The 19,180-nt window shown below is 54.7% G+C and overlaps 1 protein-coding gene across 6 annotated transcripts in view; it reads left to right on the top strand.

Moving 5' to 3' along the window:
- Positions 1 to 771: 771 nt before the first annotated feature.
- MLPH (melanophilin) overlaps positions 772 to 19,180 on the top strand; it is a 31,662-nt gene continuing 13,253 nt past the window's right edge. For 2 of the 6 annotated variants that reach the window (XM_079782826.1, XM_079782827.1), the window contains exons 1-7: positions 772 to 1,475; positions 5,688 to 5,821; positions 14,564 to 14,785; positions 14,934 to 15,046; positions 16,417 to 16,455; positions 17,367 to 17,470; positions 18,594 to 18,728. In XM_079782826.1, coding sequence (XP_079638952.1) covers positions 5,712 to 5,821; positions 14,564 to 14,785; positions 14,934 to 15,046; positions 16,417 to 16,455; positions 17,367 to 17,470; positions 18,594 to 18,728 — 723 coding nt within the window. In that variant the 5' untranslated portion in view covers positions 772 to 1,475; positions 5,688 to 5,711. The remainder of the gene's footprint in view (positions 1,476 to 5,687; positions 5,822 to 14,563; positions 14,786 to 14,933; positions 15,047 to 16,416; positions 16,456 to 17,366; positions 17,471 to 18,593; positions 18,729 to 19,180) is intronic. The other 4 variants (XM_079782825.1, XM_079782823.1, XM_079782822.1 and 1 more) reach the window with 3 other exon arrangements.

The raw sequence follows: 19,180 nt of genomic DNA on the forward strand, positions 1-19,180 counted from the left end.
TGTGTCTCTCCCCCTCCCTTCCACTCTCTCTCTAAAAAATCAAACAACAACAACAAAAAAACATATCCTCAGGAGAGGATTAACAACAACAAAAATCTACCATTAAGGAACTTACAGTTCCAATGCCAACTTTGGGAAGATGGTATTAATTTTGCAAGCAATTGTGAAGTGTATGGTAAGGAATGAAAGACATAAGAACCACTCACATGGGTTGTGGAAACTGTGTAAGTTGCTCCCTTCTCCAGGGTTTGCACAGACGGGTTGATGGTGTTTGGTTCGAGCCTCCATCCTAATGTAGTGCTGGGGCCTGAAATACCCAAGTTCACCTCCTGTGCCCCCGCCCCCACAGCAGTCCTATAAGGTTTAGTTTCCTCTCTCGTAAGATGGAGATAACTGTTCACCTCACAGCGTTGACTATTTATGTATTTATTTGTATTCCTGTCCTCATTGTGCAGACATGGACACTGAGCTTCAAAAGTAGTTGCAGGGAAAGAATGTATTTTTGTTTAATTTTAATGGTCAGTGAGAGGGAGGCAGACAGAGTGCTCTTCTGCGCCCAAGTCCGGAGGAGAGAGGGAAGATGGGATTTGGAAGGCGGTGCAAGCCCTGTGAGCTGCAGAGGCGGCTGCACCTGAGAAGGGCTGGCTGTGAAGCGCCCAGGAGCCAATGCAGGGCTTGGAGGAGGCCCAGCCCAGGCGCGCGTCCCCGAGTGCGCCCCGCCCCGTCTGCGCGCGGATCCTGACTCCGCCCAGAGCGCGACTCTGCGACTTGCAGGACCTTTCCTGGTGGGCAAGGACTGGGTGCGCTCTCCGCGGAGGGGCTCCCGGCGCTGTGGGCTCCCGGCCCAGGGGCGTCCTGATGCCAGGCAGGACGGAAGGCGATGAGGGGCACGGGATCTGCGCGAGGAAACCCTGGGCTCAAAGTCCCCTTCCCAGCTAGTGTTCCCACTTAGTCCGTGTCTTTGTCTAAGGCTCTTTCCAAGCCTCAGTTTCCCCATCTGTAGAGCCGGAGTAAATAGCGTTCTCCCTGCAGACTTGGGGTGGGAATTAAACGAGGTGCCGCGCGCTCCGCGGAGCGTTCAGGAAAGCGGGCGCCCTCGCACTGAGGGCAGGACCCCGCGGCCGCATCGCCCGCAAAGTCACGCGACTCGCCAGCTGTGGGCTCAACCCCCTTCCTGCTGCCGCCTTTCTCCCCGAAGCTGGCTTGGGACAAGGAGCGAGAGGCCCTGCACGGGCGCCTCCTGCGCGGGCACTGGGGTTGCTCGGCCCTCCTCCCGGTCCAGCACCCCGAGGTGCCCGCGCTCCCGGAGCCGGGCGGGGCGCAGCCCACGTGACCCAACGGGCAGCACCCGGACCTCCCGCTGCCCGCCAGGCCCAGGCAGTCCAGAGCTCCTGCCTTGTGCGTTGCGCCCTGCTGCCCCAGTGCGCCCTAGAGGTTCGTCCAAGGCAGGGCCCGCACGGCCAGGGAAAGAGTTGGTGAGTGCGGGGAGAAGAGGGAACGTTGGGCACCGGTGCCCAGGGCTGGTGGCTCCGGCTCCGGGAGGGTCCGCGGAGAAGTGTGCAGCTCTAAAGGTGTGGAAACGCCCCCAGTGGCCCCCTGGCCTCGCTCCAGGCTGGTGAGGAAATCCTGCCCAGCCCTCAGAACCCCAAACCTCACCCGGATACTCTGATCAGCAGGCCATTTTGAGGAAAACTGTGCTTTTAATTAGAAACCCTATTGGGGGTGAAGGGGGCAGACTGAGCTGGGGCTGGGACCTCAGAGGATTCGCACCGGGCTGGACGCCCAGGGTCCCAAGGCTGCTGCCCTGCAGGTCAGGGCCCTGGGGGTGTCCTGGCAGGGGAGGAGGCGTCCTGACCTCCAGAAGCCCCGGGTTTATCAGACTCCTCTTTCGTTTGCTTCCAGGTTCCATCCCCGTCCATCCCCCCTGTTGTAGAGATATGGGGAGAGTCTGTATAAATCCCCAAAGATTTCATAGGCTCAGACCTTAACCAAATTTAAAAACCCACTTCATTTTCAGTTGGATTGGGGCCTTTAGATCTTTTTTGTCTTTTTTGTGTGTGTTGTTTGTTTTTTTTTTTAATTTATATATAATCTTATATACATATTTCTTTCTGAGAGGTTGGAGTGATAATGGGGGGAGGGGAGGCCCCCAGTAGCCCACTAGCCACAAAGGCTGACCCTGCCCGTGGAGGTGAAATCCAGGGAGAGAGCCAGAGCCTGCAGACCCTGGGAGCTGAGCCGCGACATTGGCCCGCAGGCGCGGACGGTGCCAGGCACCCAGATGAGCAGGCAGGGGCCTTACTGATGAAGGCATTAGTGACTGATAAATTACCAGCAGCCCAGTGGGTCTGGTGGGAGGACTAGGGGTTAAAGTAGGCTGGTGGGAAAGGTGGCTCTGGTGGCTTTGGATGATAATGCAGTGGCTGCTCATGTGGTTGGGTCAGGCTTCTAGGTCTGACTATCTCATTCTTTTAGAAGCAACCTCTGGAGGAAGAGCCCTCGCCTTCCTCCCCTCCTCTTACCCCCACCCCCTTCTATTCTAACATCCCGGCATCTTACGGGGCTGGAGAGGGCCAGAGAGGTCAGGGAGCCTGACCGTTGTCCATGGTACAGATGGGAAAGCTGAGGCCCAGGAACTTGTCCCAGGTCACAGGGCCGGCTGGTGCCTGAACTGGGATGGGAAGCCAGCTCCTGACTCTCAGCCCCCCCTCATCCTGCAGCCTCAGCCTGGGACCCACCCTTGCTGAGGACACTGGAGCTGAGGCCTTCACCACAAATGCAGGGCCTGTGTCCGTGTATAAGTGAGGGACCTGGGAGGGCAGAGGGAGTGGGCAGGCTGCAGTGTGCCCACCCAATGTCAGTGCGGCAGGAGTGACCTCAGAGCCTCCCCTTGTACCCAGGTGTGCCGGTGCACCTGCAGGGGGGAGGGGACTCCCCCTGGGAATGTGCTCATTTTGCAGCTGATGAGGGCTGGGGGCTTGGTTCCTACCAATGGGCAGCTCTGGGGGCAGCATTTGGGAAACAGCCACAAAGGTGAATGCAGAGACCCCACAACTGGCACCTGTGCCTTCCTTCAGGCGTGTCCCTGCCCTTTATCAGCAAGAACAGCACCTCACACCTGGATTCTGAGTCAGCGGGCATTCCTGCCACTCTTCGCTGGGCATTTAGTGAGGGACATTGACTGGCTCCCTGGTTTTATTTGCTCAGGCGGTGACCGCTCATCATCACCATTGTGCCAAGGCTTAGGGAGCAGCCCGCCCGAGAGGTGGTGGAGCCAAGTGTCATGAAGGAGGAACCCCCGCCCAGATTTCCCTTTAATTCAGCCAAAGTGTGAACTCAAATCAAACCTTGAACAATAAAGACGACACCCCATTGAGATCCTGTATTCTGGTCCAGGATATTCGTTTTATAAAACCAGTTCCGCTGTGTCTTTCCAACGCCTTCACCTCTGTGTCAGCCCCTCTTCTCTCCATTACAACTATTCAGTGATGGGGGAAGGCTAACAGTCTCAAAGATTAAAAGTGTGATTACCTCTGAGCAGTGGAACAGGCGCAAACCGAAAGTATTTTCTTCAGGAACCTCATGACTCCAGTTATCTCCACCGAAATGGGGCGGGGGACAGATAGAGCCTGGTGGGTGGAGTCTGCCCTCCCAACACGTGCGCCCTGGGAGGTTCCCCCCAGGCCAGGTGCCACCGCAGCCCTGCACCCTCCGTGGGCTGCCCTTGACTGTTGTGGGTCAGGGGTACCAGGTGGAAATCGGGCCTGGGTGAGCAAGGAAGCAGGGAGTGATGGGCTGAAAGCCCACATGGGCCCCGTGGCAAGGCTGTGCCTGGCAGAGGGGCTGGCTCTTCCCCCTACTGCAAGTGTCCCCATCCATGTCCCAACCGGAGACAAGCCAGAGGGGGTACTAGCAGCACATCCCCTAAATGCCAATGAATTGCGCGGGGGGGGGGGGGGGGGGTGTATTTTAAATGCTGAAGTCAAACATATTCTTCATTCAATTTAAGATTATTTTCTAAACGTAGGTTTTTTTAAGCTTTAAGCATTTTGTTAATCCACTGAATGGGAAGATAGGGTCACAATATATAAAGAACATGCCGAGGACCGTTGGCCCTCAACCCCAGCTGTCCTAGGAACAGCGCCCTCCAAGCATTGCCTCCCTGCCGCATGGCACAGCCTCCTCCGAGGCCGCGTCTGAACCTGGAGTCCCTCTCCCTCCAGTCCTCTCCCTGCCCCTGCTGCTCACCCTGTAATTGGGCCAGAACCAAAAATAAGCACTTGGGTAAAAAAATTTCAGGTAATGTCTAACCCATGAAGTCGCCAATAGTCTGGTCGTGGTTTAGCTATGCGGGATGCATGTTTCAAAATGTATATTCCACATCACTGTTTTATTAAACAGAGTACGTGGACACATGTCACTTTCATTGTTGGAGCCTCCAAGATGGCATTAGGCTGTAATGCCATGATATGCCTCCCTCTGCTGTGGTCACCTGGTCCCATCTCAGCATGTTCCTGGCGGGCCTTGCTCTAGGCAGCCAGGAGCCAGCATGGGCCTCCTCCCCAGGAGGGGGATGTCACTGCTCAGCTGATGGTCACGCACTCTCATCTGCTCTGAAAATAGGATTTCAAAGAATGAGCTTCTTAGGATACAATATTTTTTTTCAAAAGTGGTAAAAAAAAAAACAGAACTGAATACATCCCAGTCATCCATCAAATAACTTTTTGTTGCAGTTTTTTTAAACCCAGAAACTGTATGCTCTGCAGAGCATCAAAAATCTATTTTGTTCTCATGTTTTCTGGTCCAGAATCTAAATTCAACTCTAATGAGGCCAGTTTGGAAGATCCTGGCGCTCAGGGTCCCTCCCCATGGGTGTGCACAGTCAGACTGCACTTGAGTGTGGAGACCCTGAGGGGTTGGGCAGAAAATGGAAGTTGCTTTCCATCAAGTTTAAGGCACAAGCCAGGGGACAGTCTCGTCGACAGCATGTGATCTCTGTGGAAATTTTCATCCCAAATGGTACCCAGGTGCTGCTCGGAAAATGTTACTTTTCATAATTAACCTCTTATGCAAAAAATGGGAGTCTGTTCCCACAGGGAGCACTTCCAGGGTCAGCAGCCTGAGGGTGCCGCTCCCCGTGTTCACCAGCCAGTGGGGTCTTCCCTTTGACTTGAAGGCTCCCCCAGGAGAGCAGATGGTTGGCCCCTTCTCGGACATTCCCGGGAAGATGGATTTCAGGCCCCAGTGAAGTCCTGCTGAAGTCATAGGTGGTTTACAAACGGTCAGTCACCACAGCGGAACCTCATCCAACAAATCGTGCCCCAGAGCAGGGCTGTTCCGGCTCCCAGGACCACTAAGGCAGGACCCCCAGATCACACCTGGGGTCCCATCACAAAGCACGGCCTAGGACGGGGGGAAGGAGGTGTCCCTTGGCATCATGGACACTTACTCCACAGTGAAAAGAGCATTAGGAACTCTGGTCTACAGGTGTGAGGTCCAGGAGGCGGAAGTCGATCCCTTTTAAAAGTAGGGTGTGGGGATTCTACACAGGTTCGTTTCGTTGCCTGTTTAGCCCAGGTGCCGACAGGCCGCCTGGGAACCCGGACTCCGGGTGTTGCCTGGTGCTCCGAGAGTCGGCCAGCGTCGTGGGCTTCCTGGGCTGATGCTATGACCCTGTGATTTTCCAGGTGTGAGCCTCACGAGGAGCTGAGATGGGGAAAAAGCTGGACCTTTCCAAGCTCACGGATGAAGAGGCCAAGCACGTCTGGGAAGTGGTGCAGCGGGACTTCGAGCTGCGGCGGAAAGAAGAGGAGAGACTGGAGTAAGTGTGTGGGGCTGAGCGCCCGGAGCCCGAGTCCGCCACACCCCGGGGCTCGCTGGGTGGGTGAGCGGCATCGACGGAAGCCAGGTGCTGGGAAGCGTTCCTTCTGGCCTCAGTTTCCTCATAATTAAAACGAGGGCCCTGACTCTGCAACCTGACGTTTAGGTGGGCCTTAAGCAGTTTTATTTCAGCTTGATCCAGCTTCCAGGGTAACGTTGTCCCCAAACTGGGTGATGCTGGGACCACCATGGTGCAAGAATGAACAGTGACAAAGGGGTAATGACTGGGTCCATTCTGAAACACCCGAAAGTCGCGATCGAGGGGTTTGCTGTCGAGGCTGATTTTCCACCTTCCTTTTTGATAGCGTGGGTGGCCTCCATCCAACTGAGTGAAAGCCCACCGGCATTCTTAACTCCCTCCTACCTTGCATGTTCCTCCCAACCTCTAACGCTTGGTTTCCACCGAGCTCCTTGTTATCTTTTCTGGGTATTTGGGGGTGGGGGGGGGGTTGGTAGCCTACTGAGAAGGAGACATTTGAGCAAAGACTCGAGGAGGTGAGAGAGTAGCCAAGAGAATGCCTAAGAGGGCTCCAGGCAGCGCAGGGAGAGGAGGTCGTGATGGCATCACGTGGGCTCCGTGGACCTTTACCGGACCTGGGTCTTTCTCTCAGGCCGCTGCTGACCTGGAGGCCTTGGAGCAGAGGACTAGCGGGACCAGACCTCCGCTCTACAGGCTGGGTGTTACTGAGCCACAGTCACTTGTATTTTGAAGGGAGAGCCAGCAAATTTGCCCTCAGATTGGATGTGGGGTGGAGAATATGGAAGGAGTCCAAGGTGACTCCCAGGTAACTCCAGGGTCATGGCCTGAGGAACTGAGAGGATGGAGTTGTCCCCTCCCCTGGGGAAGGCCCCGTTAGACCAGGTCTGGGGGAAAGCAGGAAACAGGGCACAGTAATTAGGGGGGGGGATTGCGAAACCAAGAAGCAAACACGCTCATTCCTTGGAGATCACTTCCCTGTCTGGTGTCTATGGACACAGCATGTGGGCTCAAGGTCAGTTCACCAAGAGCAAATTTGCCAAAAGGCAACTTGCTAAGCAGACAACTCACCAAGTATACCAACTGAAAACAATCAAAGAACAAAAGAAGTGTTTCTTTTTATATTTACAGAGTTAACAGAAATGAGTATTAGGTGGATTTCTCCCCACATAGGAGTGTCCGTCCCCTGGAAAGGACGGTGGGCAGGTATGGGGGAGACCCAGCACCTCCCCTGCACTGTCAGACCAGCGGACCTCCCAGCACTGACAAGTGAGCTTGCCCAGGTCCCTGACATAGAAGGCCATGGGGCTGTGAGACCCGTTTCACTAACCCCTGTATGACCAGACTATCCCCAAGACACAAAGCCTCTGCCCCCTGGGCCCGGCCTCAGGCTCCCCAGGCTGTGCCAAAGACGTACAAAGTCCCCCTGGGGACACAGAGGCGGGAGGCCTTGGCCCCTCTCCACCGTGAACCTCCTAAGTGAATTCGTGTTTATTCCAGGGAACAGGGTTGCCAACAGCCCTGACCTCGCGTGTGCCTTTCCTCTGAGCTGCCAGGAAGGAATTTCCCTTGGGGTCTGGCTCCTGAGTGGCAAGCCCCCTGGCAGGCGGCTTCAGGAAGTGGAGGAGAAGGAAGTGGGAGGCCACCTCGCCTTTCCCTTAGCCCAGGCAGATAAAATCTCTCCCTGAAGTTGGCGTGTTCTACCAGGGACTTGGGAGTGGGGTGTTTACTGTACAGGGTGTGATGTTATTCCTGGCTTCCCATCAGGTTATGAGCACCAAAGAATCAAAAATTCAAAGATGTACAAGATTTGGACATTAACAACGTTGGCATCAGAAGGATTTAGGATAGAGTCCGGGCAGGGCGTTGCCATGGGGTCGTCGGTCTTGCTGTGGATGAACTTTGAACCTTAGAACAGGGTTGACATTTGTGGGAGAGAACGGACATCCTGATGCCAAGTCTGTTGCCCAGTGCAGGGCATGGGCTGTGAGCCATGGGCACGGCCACACCCTGTGTGGAGAGGGACGGTGACAACAGAGGCTTTGCTCAAAGGGCTCCTCCATCTTTGACGCTCCAGTGGCATTGGCCTTCGCTGTCCTCGAGGGCCCCCCCTGCGGGTGTATGATGTGCTGGAAGGAAGCAGGAGGGGTGGGGAGAGGTGGAACAAGTGAGGCTCCTGGGAGGTGATTCCAGCCTCTGATGCAAGAAACCAGCTACTGAGAGCAGAAGGCCCTTTGGGAAAGCAGCATTCTTGCTGCTCATGTTCTCTTTAAATCCTTCCTTCCCCCGTGGGATTTAGTTCTTGTGGAGAATATCAGCTAATCTTGGATAAAGAAACCTTGAGAAAGAACGAAGTGGGAGGAAGCACGCTCCCTGATTTCAAAATGTACCACAAAACCACAATAACCAAAACAGCATCGTGCTGGCATGAGCACAGGTGTACAAACCAATGGGATAGAATAAGGGGCCCAGAAATAAGTCTGCACTGACATGGTCAATAAACCTATGGCAAAAGAGGAAAAACTGGACCACCCTCTTACCCCACATACAAGAATAAACTCAAAATGGTTAAAGACTTAAATGTAAGACTTGACGTCATAAAACTCCGAGAAGAAAACATAGGCAGTAAGTTTTTGGTCTTAGTAATATCTTTTTGGATATATCTCCTCTGGCAAGGGAAACAACAGAAAAAATAAACAAATGGGACTACATCAAACTAAAAAGGTTTTTGCCCAGCAAAGGAAAATATCAACAAAGAAAAAAAAATCTAATAAATAGGAGAAGACATTTGCCAATAATACATCTGCTGAGGGGTTAATATTTAAAATATATAAAGAACTTGTACAACTTAGCACCAAATTAAAAAAACAATCCAATAAAAAAATGGGCAGAAGACCTGAATAGACACTTCTCCAAAGAGGACATACACACAGCCAATAGACATATGAAAAGATGCTCAACATCACTAATCATCAGAGAAATGCAAACTAAAACCACCATGAGATATCACCTCACAACTGTCAGAATGGCTATCATCAATAAATGAACAAACGACAAGTGTTGGTGAGGATGTGGAGAGAGGGGGACCCTCGTGCACTGTTGGTGGGAATGCAGACTGGTACAGCCACTGTGGAAAACTGTATGGAGATTCCTCAAAAAATTGAAAATAGAGTTGCCATTCAACCCAGTAATAACACTTCTGGGTATTTATTGAAAGAAAAAAAACCACTAATTTGAAAACATATATGCACCCCTATATGTTCATATGTTCATTGCAGCATTATTTACAATAGCCAAGATATGGAAGCAACCTAGGTGCCCATCAATAGACAAATAGACAAAGATGAGCTACATATATCCAATTGGAATATTACTCAGCCATGAAAAAGAATGAAATCTTACCACTTTCGACCAAATGGATGCACCTAAAGGGTATTATGCTAAGTGAAATAAATCAGAGAAAGACAAATATCAGATGATTTCACTTATATGTGAATTTAAAAAAACGAATAAACAAAACAGACATCGTGCTGATGGTTACCAAAGGGGAGGGTGGTGGGGGATGGATGAAAGAAAAAAGTAATAAAATAAAACACCACCACACCTCCCAACACCTCATTTACTGCTCAGACAACACCACAATGTGACTGCTGTGTTCTCCCCAGTCTCAGATGAGGACACTGAGGACTAGGCAGTCCCCAGCTCTAAAGAATACCCACGGATTGCTAACAGTGGGAATATGGGTGGGGCCCTGGCTGCATACCGCTTTGTATTATTTATCTTGTAAGTGTTCTGCAGTCATTCGTGTTAATTGGGTATTAAAAATCCTTTAAGTACAGATAGATAATCGTGCTTCATGTTTATTTAATGGCACATAAACACAAAGGAGCACCAAGGTAAACTTCTTGAGGGGAGCATCCAGTCAGCCGTCCCAGCTTCTTAACCCCCTCCCTCCAGAAGACCTAGAGCTCTGCGGTAGCCTACCAGCCTGGACCTGGGGCAGAAGCAGGCCTCCACCTGGTGCGCTGGGGCCCACGAACTCACAGCTGACCTGCGCCCTGCCTTCTCCCTGCTCATCTGAGGTCCTCTCAGGCACTCTCCCTGCGCTATCGAGGGGCCTCTAAACTGTGTTTACAATTACTGGGTTTTCCTAAACCCAGAGAATGACACTGCAGAGCCTGAGCTGGGGACTCACACCCCTGGGCGAGGATGGCAGCTTACCTTAGCGACGCCTTGTTCCAGGGGCCGGCCCACAAGTCAAATATTAGGCCTGGGAGTCTGCCCCGAAAAGGCAAACAGCTGGTGACAGGCATCTGTAACGTCTGCAAACAGGCCTGCATTCCTGAGATAACCATGAAACACGGCCCAGCGTGAGACAGGGCAGACCGTGGCTTACCTTAAAAACAAGGACAACAGTAAGGAATTTGATGTCACCACTCGGCGGGCCACTTGGCACCCAGACACGACTCCAGGGCTGAATAGACAGGGGCTGGAGCAGGGAGTGAGCAGGCAGCAGGGCCTGGAGTTTGGGTGCACGATCGCTCAGGAGGTTCGGGGGCTCTCTCGGTGCCTCATTCACCACTACCACTGTTCCCTTCATCATTTTTGTCGCTATCAGTCAGTCTCTTCAGAGGACCTCAGAGAGCGCCAGCAGGTTCCATTTCCCACACTAATTCCCGACGTCTGCTCGGATGCCAGGGACCTAGATTCCCATCACTGCTGTCCAGCATTCACTGCACCAGGTCTGCCTCCTTCAGCGGCGACCTCTGGCAGGCAGGGTTAGTGTGGTCGCCTTACTTCTAATAACTCTGTCTCTTCTCTGTGACTTGGTTCTCTGGGCTACAGCCCCCTCCTTGGGGTCAGACTTGACCCTGATTTCCCAGCCTCGGGAGGACACACACCTCAGGCTGCTCTCAGGAGGGGCCAGGTGTGGGTTTTATATTTGGGAATCTCTCGGCTGGGAGCGAGACCTCACTTTCCTTCCCCTCCGAACTCTGGAAAAATTATAAGCCCCCCCAAAAAAACATCCACACTCAGGTCCCCCCAACCTGTGAAAATGTTAGGTTACATGGCAAAAGAGAATTAAGGCTGCTGACCTGGGCGTGGAGGTGACCCTGGACATGGGGAGGTGACTCTGGACCTGGACATAGGGAGGTGACCCTGGACCTGGACATCAGAGGTGACCCTGGACCTTCACCTGGGGAGGTGACCCTGGACCTGGACATGGGGAGGTGACCCTGGACCTGGATATGGGGACAGGTGAGAGAAAGGAGGAAGCCGGATCACAGGAGAGCCATAGAGAGTCCCTGTGAGAAGAACTCAGCCACCACGGCCAGCTCTGTAGACAGAGGAAGGACCAGACAGAGGATACAGGAGCCCTGGCAGCTGGGAAGAAAGGGGACAGGACCCAGAGCCTCCAAGAAGGATCACAGTCCTGCCCACAGCTCCATCTCAGCCCAGGAACACCCAGGTCAGACCTCTGATCTCAGAACTGTAAGGTAGTAAACTGGTGTTGCTTTAAGCCACTACCTTTGTGGAAATGTGTTAGAGCAGCCACTGTAACTGTGTGGCTGTGTCCAGGTGTGTGTGGCCAACAAGAATCGGAAGGTCCAGCTCCTCTTGTGTCCTGGTCGGGAGAGCGTTCGTGTGTTCTCAGGTGGTCGCTGTTCTGGGGCAGGGCTGAGACTCACGCCCACGCAGCCAAGCTGTGCAGAGAACAGCCAGCTCATTTGTTACCTACCTCACCTCACCCATGCGTCCCCGCCCTCAGTCAGCAAGAACTCATAAGCTTGTGGGTTCCGTATCCCAGGCGCTGCTCTGACCTCTTCTCTGGGTGCAGTCTTCTCTTTCAGAGCACCTCATCCCCACCCCTGCTTTTGGCCAGGTCTGTGTGGGGGACCGGCAGGGGCTCATGGCCCTCAAGGGGACAGAGTTGATGGGGTCTTGGCTCCACACACTGCCCACTGGCTCCTGGCTGGTCCCTGATGCAGAGTGGAGGGTCAAGTCTGCTTCCAGGGTGGGGACCATCACTCGTGGCCGGCACCCACACTGAGATCCTGACCCCCACCATCTACCCCGCATGCTGTGGCCTCTTCGTACCAACCCCCAGACCCTGCCCTCCCCCTGGTGCTCTCAGCACCTCATGCTGTCCTGCTGGGGCATGGTCTCAGGGTAGGGATTCACCCCAATAGCCAACACAGTGCTGGAGAGCAGAAGTCCTGGCCGGGCTGGCCGGGCTGGTGTGCCACCAACCCCTGGTGTCCTGGGCTGTCCCCGGTACTCTTGCATGTTCTCATCACACTCCCCACTGGATTCAAGCCCAAGAGGTTATGGGGGTATGACATCTCCATGCCCCTCTAGCCTTCTTCTCTCTCCACATCCGGTCACTTCCTCCTCCTGTCTTGAAAGGGGTATCCTTGCATCAAATCACCTGCCCTTAGAGGACAGCAACTCCTTGACACTAAACTCCTTCCATTTCAGCCTGGCTCTTTGTCTCCTGCTCCTTCATCTCTCACCCTAATTAGCACACCAGGCAGACTCGTTTCAAGACTTCCTCAGTTTCTGACAGTGAATCCCATTCGAGGTGTCTTCTATTCCAGAAAGTGGTTCTCACTTGTAGCTGCATGTTGGGCTTTTGCCTGCTGTAGTGCAGTGACATCTGGTCAACCGGGGTCAGCGTGCGGTGGCTCTGGCCCCACTCACCTCCTCCCTATCTGAAGCTCCAGGTGGGGTTGGTGTGCCCTGCGCTGCAGGCATCACTTGGGGTTCCTCTGTTGCACCCCCACGGGGCCTCCTCTTCCCTCCCCTCCTGTTATCCAGCTCTGAAGAAGGGATGTTATGCTTTAAAGAGTCTGAGTGGAATATAATTATCCTTTCCCCCAATTCTGCACCCGAAACGTATCGGTCTCCAGCCACCCCCAGGCCTCTTCTGGGCTATTATTTAAGAGGCCTTCACATTCTGTGATGCAGGGTGCCTCCACATGCCCTCGCCTTTCTTCCTGCTGGGAGGGGCCCGAGGTACAGCTCTGCCTCGATGGCGAAGGGGTAAGCCAGGCCAGGTAAGGCCCCATCCGCAAAGGGGTGGCCTCTAGGTTTTCTGGCTGATGCAGATACAGCAAGAGTGGAAATGGAGGCCACCGGATCCTTCCCCCCTGGTTTCAGGGGTCTTGTGATCTTCTGTTTGAGGCAAAGACTTGGCCTTGTCCATGTGGCTTTATCAAGACTGTGGTCAGTGTATGACAGTGTCCCCCTAGGTTTTACAAACACTTGGCCTTTGTGTGTGTGTGTGTGTGTGTGTGTGTGTGTGTGTGTGTGTGTGTTGCGTACGGTTTCAAAGCTGAGACAGGAGTCTTATTTTTGTGTCTAACTTGGTATTTTCATATCAGTTGGGAGAGGGAAATCAGTGAGGTGCGGTCAACCCCATCTGAACCAGCGCTGGTCTGCTGGTCTCCCGAGCTCCTCGGAATCCCTCCATTGTCCGCAGCCTAGCCACCCTCTGGGGCCCTGTCAGAAGCCACCGTGCAGCCTCCTCAGAGGACAATGGCACCTGTGTCTGTCCAATTGTGTCACTAAGAACAGATTAATTTGATCCCATCTGAAACTGAAATATTACATCTGGCAGATGTTCTCTGAGGTAGAACAAAGGGGATGTGTTCATTATCTGGGGCACGTTTCCCAGGCAGCTTGAGTTGGCGGGTTCACCAGGAAGCTGTTATTGCAGCCCCGATGGCCTAGGACTGTGGTCCTCCTGGGACTCCGGGGGCCGGGCCTGCTCCAGACACCCTCCAAGGGACCCATCCTAGCCACACTCTGCGGGGACAAAGATGGGAGTCAGCTCAGCTTGCTCCCCTGCTGGGAGAGACCCAAACCACTTATTGAGGAAATGCCCGCTGGCTTTGCCTTCAGGACTCTGTGACCACGGCAAGGAGGGTGCAGTGACCCATTGGCGTTCTCCACAGGATGCCAGCCTAACGTGCACCCAGTGGGTGTTGTCCTCAACTCGGGACCATTAGCTCAGGTCCATGTGGCAGAGTGGACATGACTGGGAGGGGCCTCACAGGGCACAGCGTCCACCTCACCCGCCATCTAATGAGCCTTTTCTCTGCATTCTCTGTGACTTCCGCTCTGTCCAGCTCATCGACCACTTGCGTCTTTCTCTTCTCTAACCTTCTCTTATGCAATTACACTGGGAACAGATGGGATCTGGAGAACCATGTGGCCCGACCAGAACCACTGGCTTGATCCCTGCCGGGCTCCCCAGAGCCACCAACCCACCCCATCTCAGGCAGACTAGACCCCAGATGCTCATGACCATGTCCACGCTCACCCAGCCAACCAGGACATCTCAGCTCTGCCCCCCAGCTCTGAGCTCTGCATCTCTTTCTGTTGTGCTGAGCTATGTGAGGTGGTGCAGGCAATGGTGGGACCTGCCCCAGCCTGTGACTCAGAACTTTAGTGGTTTGTGGCCCCTTTGACAACCCGTGAAAGTCATGCATGTGCATCCTGGGAAAATACACAATTGTAAACAGTCGCAGAAAGGTTTAAATGCCATTTCATGTCTGTAAAAATAAGTTCCCACCTACCCATACTGCACGTTTGAACCCAGCGGGCTGGTGTGTGAGAAGGTTTCCGTGTGTGTGCTCACACATTCAAAGACGGTTGCAGCAAGGTGTCCAACGTGTTCCCTGTTTCTGCTGTTTCCCTAAGGGGGCTGAGGGGCAAGGTGAAGAAGGAGAGCTCCCAGAGGGAGCTGGTTTCCGACGCGGCCCACCTGAATGACACCCACTGTGCCCACTGTCTGCAGCCCTACCGGCTCCTGGAGGGCCCCAAACGGCAGTGCCTGGACTGCCGCCTCTTCGCCTGCCAAGGCTGCAGCCACACCCACCCCGAGGAGGAGGGCTGGCTCTGCCACCCCTGCCACTTGGCCAGGTGAGCGGGGCCTGGAGACCCAGGACCCTGGTGGTTTTGAGGGGTGGCTTGTCCCTTCGGGGGGGGGGGGTGTCTGAAGAAGGGTGGGCACGTGTGCATGGTGGTTGGGCACAGCAGTGCCTCAGGCCTGGGCTCCATCTCTCTGCAGAGTCGTGAAGATGGGCTCCCTGGAGTGGTACTACGGGCACGTGAGGGCCCGCTTCAAGCGCTTCGGAAGTGCCAAAGTGATCCGGTCCCTCTGCGGGCGGCTGCCAGGGGGAGGTGAGGAGTGGGTGGGGGGAAGGGTGGGGTCTGGGGGAACCCGTTTTGCTCCCAGGCATGTTTCAGGACCACGCAGGTTGCTTTGGCACCTGTGTCTGAGCACCTGTCAGTCCCTGTGTCTGGTGTTTTGATGGGGTGGGCTGCTTGCTGAGTGAGTGCAGCCTTTTGCACCCCGGCCTGGCCTGGCCCTGGGAAGTCCTGAATGTTGACATCCCCACCCTCTGAAATCGTGTTTTCTCAGAGCTCTGTAGCAAGTGCAGAACTCACAGCCAACTTCTCAAACTCGGCAGCTGATGGAAGAGCCGGGCCCTAGTTCGTGCTTTGAGTCCCTAGGTCCTCCCTCCCTGGGTGGAGTATTTGGAGGGGTGACACATTGATAAATCCTCCAAACCAGGACGTTTCTAAGAGTAAGAGTGGCCTCCTGACAACCACGATGAGACCACAGACGTGGCTCAGAGTGCCCCAGCCACACAGGAGGGACTGTCACCCTATTCTTGGGGGTTCTTTCTCCTTTCTTCCTCAAGCTGCTTCTTTGGGGCTAATATCTTTGTCTCGGGTTGGAGCCCACAAAAGTCCCACCTCCCATGCCCGCTCAGCCAGCCAGGAGCCAGCGAAGGGTCTTCCTGCAGCGGAAGGAGCTTGGTCGGGCCCTCCACAGGGGGCAGGGGCGGGAGCCACAGGCAGCACAGGAAGAGCCACACTGCAAAGCATCTGAAATCTCACCCCCAAAGTCGGCTGCTCGTGACTTTGGGGAAGGAAACCACAGGCCACATCAGAGCCCGAGGACCTGGGCCCCGCCATGGGAGGTGCTGATTGCCAGGGACCTGGGTGGGCTCAGGAATCTGTGTGATGTAGAAGGTCACAGGGTCCAGAGCTCAGTGAGTGAGTCAAAGGGGCCAGGAACCTGCCAATTTCAAAACTATGACCGAGAGCCAGGAGGTGGCGCTGTGGGGCAGCAGGATCCCTGCTTCCAGCCACAGCAGAGGCTCCTGGCCCCAGGGAGGCAGGTCTCAGGTCCCTACAGTGACATCCCCAGGGACTGTGTCTCCCTGCTGGGGGCCCAAACACAACCCCCTGAGAACGGGTGCAGGGAAGGAGCACAAGGCTGGGGGAGTTGTACGGCTAATAAAAGTAGACAAACAAAGAAACGATTGCAGTCCCAGCCAGGACCTGCTGCAGACCCTGTGCAGCTGTGGGGGCGCCCTGGGTCTGCCGAGCAGCCATTTCCCAGAGGCCCCAGGACTGGATGGCAGGAGCTTCGGGAAGCAGTGTGGGTGGACGTGGATGGGAGGAGCCCCCTCTCTCCTGTCCTTGAGATCACAGATCCCCGAAGAGCATCTTTCTTCTCAGCCCCTTCTCTTTGGTTGTAGGTTTGTCTGACAGAGCACATAGCTCGCCCAGTGTCCACAGTAAGTCCTTCTTGCTCAGACGCTTTTATCTTCATTTCCACCTCCCTACCAAGAAATCTCTGTTCCACGTCAGGAACATGGGAAATCCTTTGGGTTTCTTTAACCGTGACTCAATAGCCGGAGGTGGGTTAATACCAAACCCTAGTTCCAGGTGGAGAGGGTTATGTAAAGGGCTGATAACCACAGGGTCATGGAGATCCTACTCATATTTGAGCAGAGGGGCAGGGACACCACCCTGACCAGTCACACACACACCTGGGCCTTTGGAAACCCATGTTCACATCCCCTCAATGCAGACAGAGTCCCCGTCACAATGCCCTCTGTCTGGCTCTTTGACATGAGTTTCAAGACTGTCACTGTTCAGAGAGGGGCCACCAGCTGGCTGGCTGGTGCTCACCTCTGGGGGCAGAGGAGGGGCAGAGAAAGGAAAAAGAGGGCCCTGGGGCTGAGCCTCACTCCCTCCCAGCTGTGCCCGAGGCCGGGCCTGCTGATAAGCAGGGGAAATGAGACTGTGGGAGAAGTGGTTTGTTTGGGGAAAAAAGACTTAGCTCTAAGCCTCCCTCAAGGGGTAGGTAACTGTGGGGTGAATACCTGCAGGTGTGACCCTGATAACACTGATGCAGAGAACTGGTTTTCTGCTATGATGAGGACCAGTTCTAACTGATGCTCAGATAGGTCACTGTAAGGTCAGCAGAGGGCCTTGCCTGGATGTTTGCGATGGATGGATGGTGAATGGAAAATGGATGGATGGTGGATGGGTGGATGGATAGATGATGATGGATGATAGATGGATGAATGAGTGGGTGGGAGGATGAGTGGATGGAAGGATAGATGCGGGTGAGGGGCGTAGACAAAGCGTTTGCCTCCAATCTATCTCTCCCTAAATGGAGTCATGCAGGTGTCTGTTGCAGGTGGGCCTGAGCCAAGCCCTGGAGAGAGAAGTAGAGACAGTGAGCATTCCGATACGGATGGAGAGCTGGACGCAGGGGCTCAGGCCCATCCCCTTGGCAGCAAAGTAAGTCTTCCCCCACCGCTCCCACCACGCCCGGGGCTGCAGCCTTGGGTTCTGACTTCCTAAAAATCTCAGTGCTCCCGTGGCTCCACTATAGCCTGAGCGCTAAGGCTCCGCCTCCCTTTGCCACGCCCAGGCCATCTCTGAGGGCCATAAGCACCAGATAGAAGAATACTTTCAGCATAAGGTCACCGTCACCGTAAGAAAACCCTAGCAAGCTGTGGGTGGGCAGAGAAGGCTGCCTAGACCCCCAGACCTGCCTGGCCCTCGGCCTCGGCCCCTGGAGCACGGTTGGGAGGGCAGGGGCCAGAGGGCACACTGGGGTCATCTTAAGGCGGCCTTTGCACCTTTCAGGGATGTAAATCCCTCGGACTCTGTGAGCTTTTTTGCTTTTTTCTAGGACAAAACATGAGCCTATTTTTATTGGTGTTTGTTTCTGTTTTCACTTATTTTTTAATTTATTTATGGTGATAAAGACACACAAAGTAACCCCCAAGGTTTCTGGTTAGGATGATGGAAGGGGAGCCGTTGAAGGGGAGCAGGTTGGAGGGAGCAGGTTGGAGGGAGAGGAGGGGCAGGCGATGATGAGTATAGACGGAGCCACTAGGAGAGAGACACAATGCTGGCCAAGTCGACCCGGCGGCTCTGGGGGGAATGAATCTATGCATCTGTTTATGACAAAAGTATGTTTGTGCCACTTACTAAGCTTCCAGAACACTCCCCAGTGTCTGCACTCTTCCCTACACATCCGTCTGAAGGATGGAAACCGTCAGGGGGGTCAGAGCTAACCTCTGACCTTGTATCTAATGTGCACAAGTTCTCCCCCCTTCCCCCCCACCGCTTCTGCCTCCCCCTTTTGCCTAAAACCCCAAGGGTGGGAAACCCAAAGCCTACCTGCCCCCAAGGCTGCAGCCTTCTGGGGCCTGTGTCCTGGGCATGTGTGAGCAGCTTCTGCTCATCTCTGTAAGGGGTGCTGGGCATGCAGACCCTGTGAGGGGTGGGTGGGCTCTGGGCAGTCCTTTCCGTGCGGCTTCAGAGCTGGGGCTCATCTGGTTTGTTTTAGGGCCCTGGGGTGAGGGGCGTCTGGTCCTCCCTGTCCACTGACCCCGACTCTCCTCTTGCCCAGCCTGTGCCCGCCAAGAAAAAGCGCCTCCTCCCCATTCACAGCCTGGACTTCGAGGCGGACTCTGACGACTCCGCGGGGTGTTGCGGTCACCCCCCGAGCCTGTCCTCAGTCCCAACAGCCCCGGACAGCCTGCAGGTGAGTGGGCTCTCGTTCCTGCCCACCCCTCCTGGGAGCCGCAGGTCAGGGACAGGATCCAGAAGCGTCACACCCTCCAAGGACTAGGCTCTCGGGAGAGGCTGTGCTGGCAGCATGGCTGTGTGGGGTGCAGGGCAGTTGAGTGAGGGGCATGGGGTGTTCAGGGTGGATGCTTGTTCCGGAAGTAAGGCAGAGCCCCGTCACTCGGGAGGGCAGACAGAGGACCGGCGTCTGCCCGGGAGTTGGATGTGTCTGGACCTCCATGTTATTAGTGGGGTCATAGGCTTATTGCCCAAAGTAGGCTAGTCCTGCGTGGAGGAGCTGCCGTTAATAATCCCAGCAGCAATGTGGCACCGCAGGGCCCACCAGCAGCCAGGACAGGTGGTCACTCTGCTCCTCAGGTCTGTGACCTTGTTCTGGGGACCCTCCGTGAGGCTCCATCCCCCACCACC

This window comes from Cnephaeus nilssonii, assembly GCF_951640355.1.
Source record: "Cnephaeus nilssonii genome assembly, chromosome: 10".
In the NCBI taxonomy this organism is placed as follows: domain Eukaryota; kingdom Metazoa; phylum Chordata; class Mammalia; order Chiroptera; family Vespertilionidae; genus Cnephaeus; species Cnephaeus nilssonii.